This window comes from Filicampus tigris, chromosome 6 (genome assembly GCF_054856515.1).
Source record: "Filicampus tigris isolate MCC_2025a chromosome 6, RoL_Ftig_1.0, whole genome shotgun sequence".
Taxonomy (NCBI): Eukaryota; Metazoa; Chordata; class Actinopteri; order Syngnathiformes; family Syngnathidae; genus Filicampus; species Filicampus tigris.
Genome location: NC_141222.1, coordinates 10,475,092 through 10,490,562, shown reverse-complemented (window position 1 = coordinate 10,490,562; position 15,471 = coordinate 10,475,092). Strand labels below are relative to the sequence as shown.

Below are 15,471 nucleotides of genomic sequence, written 5' to 3'. Positions count from 1 at the left end.
AAAAATAAAGTGTCAGTGCAAGAGAAGCGCTATTTTTAATTTAAAAAAAAGAATTGAGTGGTAATTACCATCCTCTCTATTCTGTTACTGCGCTCCTGGCTCTAGGGGTAGAAACGCAGTAATGCTCTCCCGGCCCAAATGTAACATCATTTCGTGTTTTAAATGTCAAGAAATCGAACGGTGCATTGTCTGACAAGATAAAGACCAATTTATCCTGTAATATGCTCAAGAACCATGCACAACAGTTAACAGTTTAAATCGTTGCTTTTTAAGAAAAATGCAACATCAATTAATGTTTTTTTGGTTGTAATGGGGGCGGCACGGTGGTCGACTGGTTAGCACGTCCGCCTCACAGCTCAGAGGTCGTGGGTTCGATCCCGGCTCCGGCCTCCCTGTGTGGAGTTTGCATGTTCTCCCCGTGCCTGCGTGGGTTTTCTCCGGGCACTCCGGTTTCCTCCCACATTCCAAAAACATGCATGGTAAGTTGATTGGATACTCTAAATTGCCCCTAGGTGTGATTGTGAGTGCGGATGTTTGTCTCCGTGTGCCCTGCGATTGGCTGGCAACCAGTTCGGGGTGTCCCCCGCCTACTGCCCAAAGACAGCTGGGATAGGCTCCAGCACGCCCCGCGACCCTTGTGAGGAGAAGCGGTACAGATAATGGATGGATGGATGGTTGTAATGGTTGCAAACAAGTGAAACACTAACAGTTTGAAAAGTGTGAATTATTAGGCTATAAAAACGCTAAAAAATGCATTGTTAATACTTAAGCTCCATCTGAAGAGTTGCCTTAAGTTCCTACTATGCCTTTTTTTTTACACTGCACTAATATTCATGTTCACCTGATGCCATTTCTAATCAATTAACACCAGCCAGAAGCAAGGTTACACAATCCACATAAATTGATGTGAAGCGTTGCATCTAGCCTACGCACTTTGAGTTTGAGTTTGACACCTGTGTATTAGAGAATTCCTAGTACAATGTCATGCATTTGCAGTTATTGTACATTGATATGAAGGAGAAGCAATATTATCGTTAAGTGTTGCTATTCTTTTTCATCAGGCATACAGTCTGGCCACCTATAGAATGCTCACGTCTAAAGTAGTTTAGAGTTTTTCTGTTTCTTAAAATACAAGCAGAACAAAACAGTCGAGCGTGTCAAGTTTTTCGATTAAGAAGTAGCTGGAAACTTCCTCTCTTCAACCTGGATTGATCTGTAATTGCTAACAGTAATCTGTATTGTTTGCTTTCATAATGTCATCATGTCAGACTGCTGTTAAAAAAAATATATCACATAGTTAGCAGCTGCACACCAAGCGAAGCGGCCCAACGCGACTTAACTGTCCCTCAATTGTTACTGAAAAGTGTCTCCTTTCTTGTTTCTTCACAGTGCGCAAAACCAACCCAATCAACTTTAATGCAATTTGAGAGTGGTGTTAATTTTACATCCTGCAACACACACAATGATACCTCATTAGGAAAGCACGTTAAGAATCTTCCAAACAACAAATTTCATATGACTTTTGAAGAACAAACACTTGGCAGAACATGGTGGGTTTTTGAGACTCACGGCAGAGAATTAAAAAGGAAGGCAGACAGAGCGGCAGCAGTCAAACAGCAGCTAAACATGTGCACTGGACTACACGTGCCCGTATGAACGTGACAGATCTAAAAAAGAAAAAGATTATCAAATTCATTGGACTAAATGACTTGCCTTTTCTCTTACCAGACAATGTACTCTCACTTCAAAAATCTCTATAACCCTTTAAATGCCAAAAATGACTTAAGAAACCTTGAGTCCGAAGGACGAGTTATGTTGTTTGATATGTTTTTAGTCATTGCGAGGAGTTGACATGGGTCTAATGCTGTTCCCCGTTAAATCGTTTGAGGAGTGGTCATGGGCCCAATTGCCAGCTGAGGGTAGCTGTGCACCTTTTTTAATATAGAAAAAACCCTCGTATGCCAACCGTTTACAGTGAGGTAGGGGGACTTTGTATTTATTTATTTTTCATAATGAAAAAGACTTGAAGTGCAATTTAAGGCACCTTTCTTAAAACATGGACAGCACATTACAAAGTAATCTAGGTCCACAATATAGAAAAAGAAGTCTAAAAAAAAAATGAGCAAGCCATTAAGGAGCAGCTGTTGAACTACCAGCTAATGATAACAGCTGCTAGCCACTAACGCCGGAGACTTGTGCCGTATCATACAATGACAGCGTAATTAACCAGCGGTTTGTTCGTGTCCTAAATTAGCGACTGAATATGATTTCGAGAGAGCGTTGTGTTGATGTTGGTAGCAAGCGTTAAAACTACCGATACGTTGAAAACGGAAGTCAAGTTAAAGACGTTACGCCACCACGCGGGCCAACTTCAAAGTAAAGTTCATTACGGCTATTGCATTAGCATTAATGCCTCAATGTATTATTTGGTAAGCTTTATTTTGAAGTTAGCCTTTTTTCGTTTTACCAATTTTACCAATCAAAGATGATTCGTTGCAGTGCACCACTAGTGCGTACAGGTACGCATATGCGCGTCGTGACGCATATGACGGTACGCATTTGTGATTTCTGTTGCACATCCGTACCAGTTATGTACCAGTTATATGCACCCCACTGGTTAGCACGTCCGCCTCACAGTGCAGAGGTCGTGGGTTTGAATCCGGCCCCGGCCTTTCAAATATTCACACTCTCTCCGGCCCAGCCTCTCAAATCTTCACACTCTCTCCTTAATTTTTCACTTGTTTCCTCTATTTTCATGATTACAAAAAAGTATAGCTACAGCAGACAGGGCAATCCATTCCTTCCTTGACAATTATGCCATGCTGTTTGTGGCTCAATAAAAAGTAATACAGTGCAGTAAATGTTGTACCTCTAAAGCAGGGGTGTCCTAACTTGGTTCTCAAGGGCCGGTGTGCTGCCTGTTTTCCATCTATCTCTGCTGCAACACACCTGATCAAAAGGATCATAATTGTTATCAAGCTTCTTCAGAGCTTGCTAATGAGCTGATCATTTCTACCGGTGGTTAAGGTAAATAAATGTTTTTTAAAAATCCATCTGTGTTGACCTCATACTTTGCAAGTATCCCATGTTATAACATAGAGACTTGCAGCTATTAATATGAAGCGGGCGGTATATGTACACATTTGTTTTCATCGCGAAATTTAGCTGTTGAGGCTTTTAATCAGGTGTGTTTTTTAGTCCGGGAATCACGGTTGATAATGCCATTTTATTTTCCATTGCTGTGTTTACACGTGCACTTCTTTCTCATGCATTTGAAATTTGTTAACCATTTTGCATACTGCGGCTAATGGCCCATTCATTCAAATCCAAAAAGCACAATGACTCATAAATGTCTTAATTATAAACAACTGTAAAGTCTGCTTTTTACAGGTTTGTTCCTGCTTGTATTATGAATGTGTTGAGCAAGGTTCTGAATGTGTACATTTTTTTTCATGAAACCACAACTGTGGATGATATGATAAACAATGACTTGTCAGCCATGTTCTTTGCTTGCTATGGTGTTAAAATAACGCATACAATTGACATTGACAAATTTCAAAATGTTCTATTCTAAAGACAGATTCTTATAAAATTTGTATTCAGACATGACTCCTGACCACCTTTAGTTATCACATACAAAGTAGCTCTGCCACTGGTGTTGATTGGTTCACTTTGCTGTCTATATTGTAAAATGATTAATGGGCCGCTCCCTCAAAATTGTGTCTCCAGTCTCTGGGGGTAAAATAGAGGAAAACAATAGTTAAATATCACCGTATTGGCTCCAACAGATTGACCCACTTGGACGGGTCTAAGACTTACACAGTGTTTATAGTTATTCTATATTCATCCTCATTAAAAAAAGATGAGAAGATGGACAGTCATGACCAAAAATAGGATATTTTTTATTCCTAATGTCAACATTGATTGTCTGCTTTGCTTCATTCAGCGACTTGAGCAACAACCAAATCACCAAGATAGAAGAAAGAATATGTGACGACCTGTGCAATTTAACGCTCATGTAAGTAACCCCAATGTTGTTGTACTATAACTCAAGTATTTCTATTTTAGGTGTTTCATCCAGAAATGTATATACAATCAGAATAATTTAATTTCTGCCTAACATTAACTGCAAATACTGTATACACTATATATGTCAGCCAGAAACTCATTCACTGCAAATGTTTGTAAGAAAAAATAGTGAAAAAAAAAATAATAATAATAACGTTACCAGTCAATCACAGAACTGACAGATCAATCAAGCATTGACACCTACGGGCAATTTGGGAGGCTTCAGTTTACCCTCATGCTTTTTGGACTGTGAGAAGGGGCCAGAGAGGGAACCCAGACAAGCACGGGGACAACATGAAAATGAAGAAGAATGTATTCATTTCCCCTTCATTTTCCTCATCTCTTCTTGTAACCATATTTAACTAAATAAAACTATATTTATTTGTATTGTATGATGTTTTTCAAGCACAATCAGACTTAGTTCAGTGAAGTAAGATCTTTATCAATATTTAATGAACTTGACATAGTGAAATACAGTATTTATTTTTATCATCATGTGCTCAAAACATTTGACAAATTAACAGTGATTTTCAATATGCTTGTTCATAAAGTGTACAAGCACATATTTTGTCGGAAAGCGGCAGTATGCAAACCATATAAAGTACATCTAATGTTATGTCCTGAGGAACTGCTTTCTTGTCATTTTTAACTGTGTGTACACTGCTCAGCAAATTTGTCCTATTTTTTGAATCAGAGATGCAAGTTGTAAAATCATTTAATCACTGTGGCCTTCCCACAGCGCGGTTAGATCATGTCCTCAGTGTATCATTTTACTTGTGGCATTATAAGGTACAATATCCCAGATTGTATCATTGTCATTCTTCTTTGTCATTGTCTTTTTTCATGCAGTGACCTAAGCAGTAACCCTTTTGAGTGTGACTGTAAGCTCTTCCACTTGGTCAACTGGCTCCAGGAGAAAGGGGTACGGGTTCGTCGGCCTGATGCCATGCTCTGTAACCAACCTCCTGAGCTCCGTCACCAGCCTCTCCTCAACGTCAGAGTGCTCACCTGTGGTACGAAATAATAACACTCAAATCCAAAACGCAGTCGCAGTTCATCATTTGCACCCCGTTATTTTGCTGATTTTTTTTAAAGGGGTCAATAGTTATGGGTTTTTTACAATAGAGTTACTGTAATGCCCTCACGTGGGAAAGGAGAACAACAGTCACCGATGCAGTTTTCAGTCGTATATTGAAGGGTAGGCGAAAACAATGGGCCTACTCACACAGGAGCTGCTGTTGGCCACAGTTGACGGCTGACCCTCTCACACGGAAACTCCCAGACCCCAACAGGCCCTGTCTCTTCAAGGCACATACATGCACTCACAGACATTCTACACATTAAATTTTTTGGTTTTCTGTGTTCAATTACAATTACAATTACAGTTTGTATTAAAAGTCTGTTTTAATCAGTTTAAATGTGCTCAAGTTGTGTGGAAGGAGTAAAACTTTATGTATATCAGGGTTGCACAATATATAGAAAAAAATATAGATATCGAGATAATGTCGCGATATTCGGGGAGAAAACTTTATCAGTCGGAGACCGAAATGGACAAGTTAACATTACGATTAGTGTCTCTTGAGAGTAAGCGTTCAATAAAGTTTGTAAAATAAATAAATAAATAAAAAAGCAACAAAAGAAAAAAATTATTTAGCTAAGTTCCCAAAGATGGATCAGTAGCAACCGCAACTGTGCTGGGAAGGGCTGATTGATGTCAACATTCTAGCGACTAGGACCACATAATGACTTAATAACATGGGGATAGTCTATCTCTCTCGGTGGAAGTAAAGAGAGACCATATCATATTTAGTGCAGGTCAAAATGTTCAATCGCTTTGTCTTTTTCCAGGACTGAATTACGCTGCTTGTCTTGAGGACAGCAGCAGTGGAGGAGGGGGACGGAGCGAGCTTGTCATCTTCTCGTCCTCCACGCCGGGCAACTTCACGCGTGAACAGTGTAACAGCATGTGCTTCGCCGCGTCGCACCGCTATGGCGGCCTGGGGGCGAGGCACGAGTGCCTCTGCAGTACAAACTCGGAGCCCAACTTCATCAGTGAATCTCAGTGTTCTGCTGCCTGTACCAACCCAAGTGTCATGAAGGTAAAGTGACATGAACAGTCTTCTTTGGTGGTTGGTTGCTCACGTTTAGTGTACATGGAGTCTTTTGAGGTCCACTCCGAGAGCTGTTCTAAAATTCCGCCTTTACACAATAGTCGGTATTAACTTTACAATGACCTGACACTGTGTAAAGTCAGGGCGGCACTTAACGCTTTTAAGCGCCCCTTTTATATGCACACCGCTAAATCAGGTAGCGCAAAAATTAGACCCTCTAGTTATGATGCATTGCAATACAGTAACACATACTGCATGGTGTTCCTCAATTCCTTCTCGAGCAGTGTCCATGAAAAGTGAGAATTGTATGTTATTATCTTGGTCTTTTTTATATACACTCTTGTACTGGATCTCATTGGGTGCATCTAGAACTGTAGCCAGCAAGTGTATTCTCCCCACTCAGGCCCAGTTTCCTACAGAGGAACTCACTCTAACCATTCGAAAGTCCAACCAATATCTTTTTGACCAAAGCACACATTTCATACAACTAATTTTTTATTCATAATTGTAGAAATCAAAGTTGTTTTATTCACTGTACTTTGCGTTTCTACTGTGGCTCACAGGAATGTGGGTGGACTCTAGCCCACGATGTATTTGCAGTAGACTTCTCTGTCTTACTGAAGCCCCTCCCACTGCAAAGCGTTCACAACAGCATCAGTTTCTCAGCTGCCTCCTCCGTCACGCCAGTAACACTGTCCTGGGAGTTTGGCGACCTTTCACCCCGCGTCAACACCTCAGCAACAGAAGTCACCATGGCGACGCATAAATACGGAGTTCCGGGAAAGTATGTGGTCAGTTTGACAGCCTGGGCTGGACACAAGGAGGTGAGATTTTCTTTTTGTTCAAGCTGTAATAAAGGTGGCTTTTCTGCATATGATTGATCATACATAAATGTACTGTATATGTGTTTAGGTGACTGCACGTGGAGAAGTGACTGTGGCGTTTCCTCCTAAACTGGAGCTGCACTGCCCATCTCTTACCGTGGTCAATGGGAACCTGGAAATCACACTTGTCAGCTGGGGAGCTCTTGGCCTAAATGTAGACTGGACGATTACCAAAAATGATGTGCAGGTTGCAAAAGGTGAGGAAAAACACTCCATAAAAATCCATGAAGCTCGTACAGCACAGTATTTTAATATGTTCACCACGTTGTGACCACAGAAGGATCTATAGTTAAATTATAGATACATGACAGCAGGCTGCCCTGCGATTAGCTGGCCACCAATTCAGGGTGTCCCCCGCCAGGGTGTCCCCCGCCTACTGCCCGAAGACAGCTGGGATAGGCTCCAGCACGCCCCGCGACCCTTGTGAGGATAAGCGGTATCGATAATGGATGGGTGGATGACAGCAGGCTTTAGCGAACAGAATGGACAGCACTGAGACTTGCTTCTGCCACACAACACTTCGCCTTTATGTCATATTATTGGCTTGTTAGAAGTAACCTTGTTACAAAAATGTACAGCATTCGCTGTGGCTATAGGTCAATTTTTGGGGAACAGGCTTGGTTTAGATATATCTTTATCTTGGTATGTATAATTTATCCTGGAGTCTATTCCAGCTGACTTGGAGTGACAGGCAAGTTATGCCGTTGATTGTTCACCAATCAACCACAGGGCTGATACATATAAGACAGATGGACACTTAAGTGAACATGTCTTTTTTTGTTTTTTTTGGGCCAATAAAGGGAACTTTGATTTACCTGAATAATAATAGCATACATACAGATAAATTTATTGGCCTTTAGTGAGGCTGGCGCCGGGTTTCGGGAGGAGAAAAAAAAAACCCCGGCCTGGCTTTAGCCACAGGTGCGTCTACTCGACTGGCAGTTAAATGAGCACCTTGTTTTTACTTGCCAGCTCGGTTAGTAGTAGTAGAAGCTCCTGTGGCTAAAACCAAACTGCAGCAGGGTTTTTACTTTCTGGACTTGATTTTGACACCTCTGCTGAAAGTAAAACTTCTATTAGGGTGACAGAATCCTCTCCCTTTGACATCTCTCCTATCTACGAGACCTTCAGATGCCGAAGTTGGTACTTTCTTTAGAACAGACGGACTTGGGTCGGTACTACCAAGCACCAATTCACGTGAAATCAAACAGTACCGTGTGTCGGACCCTAAGCGCATCTTTCTAAGTTGTGACTGTGTGGGAGTGGAAAGGTTTAAATGCTTTTTTTGCCATGATGGGAAATGGAAACAGAACCCCACAAAAATATCCAACAACTGAGCGGCTGTGGAGAAAGCCTGGAAATGGATCACAAATGAAAAATGCAAAAGTTTGGAGATACTCACTTGATATCTTCAGTCTATTTAAGTCTACCCGTTCTAATAGCTTTGCTCCCCTAGAAAAAGAAAAAAATTACAAATAACGCAGTCTCCTTAGTTCTGATCCAAATGAACAGTATATGACATCTGGAAATTAAAGCTGAAATGTTCTCTTGTCTGATATCCATATTTTATGTCAAACCTTGTTTTCTGTCTGAAGCAGACATAGAGGAATTGGTCTTACCTTACCATACTTTTGGAGGGGAGTGCATCAGTACCTTTGCTGCTCCTTGCAGAGAAAAAACTTTATAATTTGTCTTTTTTTCCCCCTTCTGCCAGCCTCTCCTCATTGTCCAAAAGATGGGGTCTACCATATTGAGTCCTCATGCTGTTTCCAGATTGTTCCAGGGGAGATGAGTTGGACTGATGCTCAACAACAATGTTCAGATCGCGGCGGGAATCTGGCAATAGTCAGAGGTGACGCGCTGCGCAACCTGCTGGCTCATAAAGTCACACAGTGAGTGTTTCTGTCTAGATAGATTGTCTTGTGCGTTATCTCTGGCATCTGTGTTCCCTCTAATTTTTCATGTGTCTCAGCATTCACACAAACTCCCTGAGCATTCATTGGTCAACGGTGAGCACCATCCATAGACTTTATATGAATGGACAAACAATGCCACTTAACGCCTAGACGTTGGCCAACTGTGACTGACGCTTACCCTCTGTGGCGTCGGGCTGGCTGCCTACACGACACGCCGGAAAAGTACACCGCAACTACAGACAGCGACGCTGACCATTAAAGTACCTTCTGCGCATGCGTGGGATGTAATACTCCTCCATACCATCGGCGGCGGTAGTCACTATTTCTCATGGTTAGAAAAATCCAACCGGAAAGCTATTGGCCTGGGGCGGATTATGAAAACAATGCATTCAGCTATATTCTTCACTCACGATGAATCCCAACGCGAAGTAAACCCTCACGTTCTCGACACAGTATCGTGAAATACTTACATTGACAACCCTCGCTCTTGTACTTGTAAGAAGATTAAGGCAGCAAAGGTGTGATCACTGTTTATCGGCATTTGTCACTTCCCGTTGGTGCTCCGAGCGCTGATTCGCTAGCTAACAGCCAATCAGAGTGACCAAATGTCACGACTCATGATGGCGATTCAACATGATGAAACGCCCACCAGACGCTTCCTGAGGGGTTACGACGCTTCGACGGTGGTCACTACATCAATCAGACGGCGCAATCAGACAGCATGACACTTCATGAACTCCGACGTCGGATTGGTTTATCTAGGCCTTTACTTGTCCTAGTGATAAGCAAAGCCACCGGTGGTCGTCTTACACTCTCTAAGCGTGCCTAACTTGAATACGTTGATTTTTCTGCGGTGTGTTCACGTTATTTTCGGTCCCTTCTGTGAAAATACCACAATGTGTAGCGTACATTTTGTACCAATAAATCTGAAAGAAGTGTTACATGCACATTTCATTGGTAAGAATGTGATTATATATTTTCTCTTATAAGATATATCTGCAAGTGCTACTCAGAGATTTATCTGCATCATGTTGTCAAGATCATCAAGAAAGAAATGAAAACAAAGCCCATCAGGACAAAATTCGCTGCGAAATGTGAACCTAACCTCTGTCCGTCCCAATTCACGATACTGAGATAATGCACCGGTACTCTGAATGCTCGATGCAAACAATTCGTTTGTTGAGAGGCCTTCATTACTACATACATGGAACCTTTCAAAAAATACGCACTGAAAAGTGTTTTCAGAGAAAAAAATAACAGAAGTTGTCAGTAACAGTGCCAACGTAAGATGGCTCCTCTCTGGCTTCAGTTGCGAGGGGCCACTTGTGAGTCCATTCATATGATGCACATAGTGGCCAAACCAGTATCACTCCTGTCTAAAACCTGAGATCATAACAATTTACATGATGTAGATATGTACCCCAAAAAATAGAGCATATCATTCAATGTAAGGACCAATCACAGCTGACCTGTTTTCTGAAGCTGAGCTGTGATTGGTCATTACCTGAGCCCTGAGTAATTGTGATGTCATTTTCAGTTGACAGAAATTACAAAATGGCCGCCACCTGAGTTGGCTAAAAACGGGTGGATTTTGCTGCTTAACTCATATTCCATAAACGCAATATTCATCAGAATGCCGGGTTTCAACTAGTGGGCCTGTATAGAACATATTCTTGAAAAAAAATATGTTTGGGTTGATTTACGATACCACGTTAAAAAGGTTCTGGGAGACAGGATGGCAAAACATTAAATAGCTACAGTGCAACTACTCAGCAATGTATTTGTTACAAAGGATCAAGTGTGTTTGATGACGTTGCCAAATGTACTTATCTTAACTGTATGTGTTTGGAATACAGTTTAGGGTTGAGGTCATTTATATCAGGTGAGCTAGACTGGATTCATCTTGTTACAGTTGAGAGTGTTAAGTTCGTTGTTTAGCTTCGAAGGTCAAGAACACCACATCTGGAAAAGCACAGCTGCATGGTAACTTTGACACCCTACGAGGATAAGAGTTGTGTTTGTGTGTGTGTGTGTGTGTGTGTGTGTGTGTGTGTGTATGGATTGTTGTAGTTTAAAGTGGGAGTGGAAAAAGTTGCTTTAATGGAGTTTATCCCTCTTATGTCATGCCGCCTTCTAGGAACTTTTACTTTCCTTCTCTATTTGTTGTTTTTTCCCCTGAGATCCTGTTTAGTGTTTTCTTTGTTTGTATTTTAACCCCTGGCCACTTCAGATGTCGTTTTCACAGATGTGACAAGTGGACAAAATACCTGGAAAAAAAGTGGGGGAAAAAGCCCTTTTCAAGACTCTACTAACAATATACTCAACTAAATGTATAAAAAAAAAACATAGTCGTTGTGACCCACTTCCTCTTCTTTGTGTTCAGTTAAACCGTCGAATGGATTGAGAGTTCCTTAGAGAAATCAAAATTTAATTTAGCTGTCAAAACAAAGTAAATAACAAAGGGCATGCTAAGACACCCAACTGGAACCCAATCAAAGCACACTTTCAAGCACTGCCCTCAGCTCTTTCTGTACTGATTGCACACAAAGTGGCACAATTTGGTGATTGCAATTTCTCTCTAACCTATCAGCCTGTCTCTATGTCTCCACCGCAATGCTGAGAACTGAACACTTGATGCATTAATCATTCTGTAACCTGTCTTTTGCCTCACCAGGGAACGAGGAGTGTGGCTTGGATTGAGCGATGTCACTTCCCCGGGCAAGCTGCGCTGGGTCAACGGCTCTGAGGCCCATAATGGAGAGGAAGGCCTGCCACCTCGTTTTCCAATCTCCCGTGGCAACTTTTGTGTGTCCCTTGATCAGCGTGCTCAGACTAGTTTGCACCCATGCAACACCAAGCGGGCATTTGTCTGTCAGTATAGCCCTCAAGGTATGTTTTCATACAGTATGCACATTTTAGCAAAACATAAAAGAGGTTTTTATTACCCACTGGAATAATGGATAAAAGTGTTTTGGTGTGTACATAACAGTACTTTGGAAGTTAGGATGGCAAAAATGGGGTCTTTTTAAGACATTAGGGACAATTTAAAGCTCTGGGGACAACCAGAGCGTTAAAGGCAGCTAGCCCAACTCCCCTGGAAACTTCTTAAACTGTAATTAGTTTCTTATTTTTACAAATTGATTCATTTTCTTGCTTGATTCATCGTCTTATTTTCCTTGTTGTTGTTATTCCCTCTAATAGTACGAGTTCCAGATGCAGGGATCCACATGGTTGGCCTGGCAGTGTTTCCCTCCCATAATTCATTGCTTCTAGCACATGTTGCTTCACTCTCTACTGCCCAAACAGCCGGCACTGGCATAGAGGTGAGGAGAAATATCAGCTTGTTCTACCCAATTGTATGTCTCCCATCAGTCGTCTTACTGACATGTTTCGATTTTGTTATGGTCTCTCCTTCAGTTGATGCTGTTCCCTGCACTGAGCTTTGTTCTTCCGGGTCGTCTGTCTTCCCTTGAGTTTGACGTGCGGGAGCGTGGTTCACACATCCATGTCCGATTCCAGATCTACCGACCCCACTGTTATTATCCAGGCCTGCACCTGCTTCTGCCTGGTGAGTTTCACCCACAATTGACCCGTAAAAAACAGCTGAACATTCCTGCTGTGCATCAGCCGGCGCTAAGAACCACACCTGCGCTCACACCTAGACAAAACCAGACACACACCGATCAAAGTTGTCTTAAGTTGTTATGTAGGCAAGCAGGAAGTAATGCTCTGAATCAACAGAACCTTCCTGCTTGAATGTCTCCTGTCCTTTTTCTTGTCCATTTCTATGAAATATTGGAAACACAGTGTTACCCATAATATGTTGGTTCATCGTCTACGCCTCTGTCATATAACTTTTTTTTTTTTTTTTACATTTTTTTACAGTATACTTGCTTACTGTAATGCCCTCGCATGTGGAGAAAGGGGGATTTCAGTTTGTTTTTTTTTAACACCTGGAGAACAGAACACAAAGACAATCAGCACATTCACGCACAAGCTTGCCACAGATCAAGCACAGAAATTTGCACACAAACTCATGTATGTCAGATACCATCCACCAGGCCCCGCCTCTTAAAGGCACATGCATGTATCTTACACAGACATTACAACATGCAATATGTATTTTATATACATTTTATGCTTGCAATAATTATGTGTAGGGCTGGGGGCGATATGGCTGAAAAGTATATCACGATATAAGTATTTCATATTGGTCGATATCGCTGTAGCTGTTATGAAATGCGCTATATAAATAAAATTATATTGTATAGTATCAATATATATAGATTTTTTTTTAACTATTGAACAGGGGGGGAAAAACGTTGAATTTAGGAAATTTTATTTTAACATATAATACTTAATATTAAGACTTCAAGAAGTCAACACGACTACGAAAAAGTCAAATAAACTGGTCAATATAAAGATTAAATAAACTTCTTCTTAAACATAATGTGCTTTGTCGGGCTAGGTGATATGGCTGAAAATTTTTTCACAGTATTTCATATCAGTGAATGTTGATAATTATTTAATTGTTTTAAACGTATTTAAAATTTAAAAGAAACAATTAGCAGTTGTTTGTACATTGTACTATAGTGTAGCGTGCAGTTTCACCACCATCAATGCATTGTAAATGCTTATTTGATAGATGCTACCCCAAAGCAAAATTGTTGATACACTTACAGTAGCTTTCATTCAATGTTCATACAATGTAAGTGTAGTGAACTAATTTTCTCTTACAGTGCATGCATTAGTGTTGACCAACTGTCATAGGACTACTTTTATCTTTTTATCTGACTCATTATTGCCATAGTCCATTCATATTTTACGTGCCTGATTTTGACTTGACTGCGATGCCGAGAGCTAACACTGTCGCTAGCACGTCAAAGACATAGAACTCCTTTATTGTACACCACGTCTGCATCCGGAGGTTTAATCGGGTTAACATGCATAATATTATCTTGTACTGAGTCGACTGGTCATTTATTTGAATGAAGTTACGCCACTCTCTCGTTCCTCGTGAGTAGACGAACGCCCACGCTGTCAGTTTAGCTGCTTCTTCTTTGTTGGTTTTAATGCTTATTCTTTGTTGGTTTAAATGCTTCTTCGTGTTTGGAGGCCGCTTTGCGCTGCCTACAACACGCACAATGCTGTGGTCAGGCTATGCATTCGGATTGTTTTCTATCGAACATTTTATCGAAGGCATTTTCTATGGATATCGATCACGTGACTATCGCATTACATATTGATATTGATTTATCGGCCCAGCCCTTGTTATGTGTCTTCAAATATGTTTATGATGTACTTAGAATGTGTTTTAATCATTTCAATATGTGAAGTGTGTATTTTTTATCTGGCTGTTTTGATCTATTTTGCTGATTCTCACCGATTGTGGCTATGTCTGGAATGAATTATAGAAATATGATATGACAATTATACAAGCTTTTTGTTAAATTAATAACCTCTCTGACAGTGTCATTTAAAACTGATTATTATCATCCTTATGAGGGCAGGATTTTATGATACAGCTTGCATTGCATCTGACCTAACTCATGAGGAGTCCAGTGAGCGCATGTTCTGTGATAAAATACTATGAGTCTAAACTACATAATGTTCTGCTTTAGGTTGTCATGGTCCAGTTTGTGCACCAGTGGCGATGTGTGTTCCAGATGCCTCCAGGGATGTTGAGCCACCCTCTTGCCCCCGACTGCAACAGTGGTGTCCATTCCAGCACCAATGCTTGGACCTCTCTAGTCCTTGTCAGCTAACTTCCTGTCCCAACTGCACCCAAGCTCACCACCTTCCACCTGGCGCTCTTAGGCCTCGATATACCCTACAGGATGAGGTGGCCTTCACACTGCCTGCAGGACCAGCTGCAAATGTTCTGGTGAGAGAGTGTTATTTAGTCAGAGTCATCATTTTCAGTGATTGTCTTTGGATGTGAAATATTTCAAATGGAAATAGTTAATGACTTTCAGATTTAATTTGACATTGTTTCCGGGCCGATTGGATAAACAGCTAAGGCATTGCAGCTGTTTGCCATTCCACTGCAAAAAATCAAGTTGAATTGAGTTTAGCCCTCAGAACTCAAACACAATCCTTTCAGGAATTAATGTTACTTATTGCCAATAATAGAAATAGAATAAATCTGTTCCATAAAGCTTGGAAGTACTGTTGTACTACAGGTAATGTTTTCAGAACATTTTAGCATAGACAATGTCAGATGCATATGAGCAACTGGTGTTAGAAAAGAAATGTGAACCATGTGAAATCGGAAGTATTTGCGTTTCAGATGCATACAGGTACTGCTATAATTTAGATCAGTGATTCCCAACCAAGGTGCAATGGCACCCTGGTGTGCCATGAGAGATCATCAGGGGTGCTTGTTTAAATCATCCAATTTCACTTCATTTGTTAGAAAATAATTACCGGAGTCATTAATTATTAATGATGCTTTCCTCATTTATCAATGCCAACGTATATTGAAACGCAGAA

At 41.0% G+C, this 15,471-nt stretch overlaps 1 protein-coding gene across 1 annotated transcript in view; it reads left to right on the top strand.

Annotated features, from left to right (window-relative positions):
- pkd1a (polycystic kidney disease 1a) overlaps nt 1–15,471 on the top strand; it is a 72,553-nt gene that overhangs the window by 19,050 nt on the left and 38,032 nt on the right. The window contains exons 4-13 of the mRNA XM_086034696.1: nt 3,947–4,018; nt 4,918–5,081; nt 5,917–6,167; nt 6,743–7,003; nt 7,092–7,260; nt 8,778–8,955; nt 11,654–11,868; nt 12,181–12,302; nt 12,397–12,547; nt 14,601–14,863. Of these exons, the coding sequence (XP_085890822.1) occupies nt 3,947–4,018; nt 4,918–5,081; nt 5,917–6,167; nt 6,743–7,003; nt 7,092–7,260; nt 8,778–8,955; nt 11,654–11,868; nt 12,181–12,302; nt 12,397–12,547; nt 14,601–14,863 (1,846 nt within the window). The remainder of the gene's footprint in view (nt 1–3,946; nt 4,019–4,917; nt 5,082–5,916; nt 6,168–6,742; nt 7,004–7,091; nt 7,261–8,777; nt 8,956–11,653; nt 11,869–12,180; nt 12,303–12,396; nt 12,548–14,600; nt 14,864–15,471) is intronic.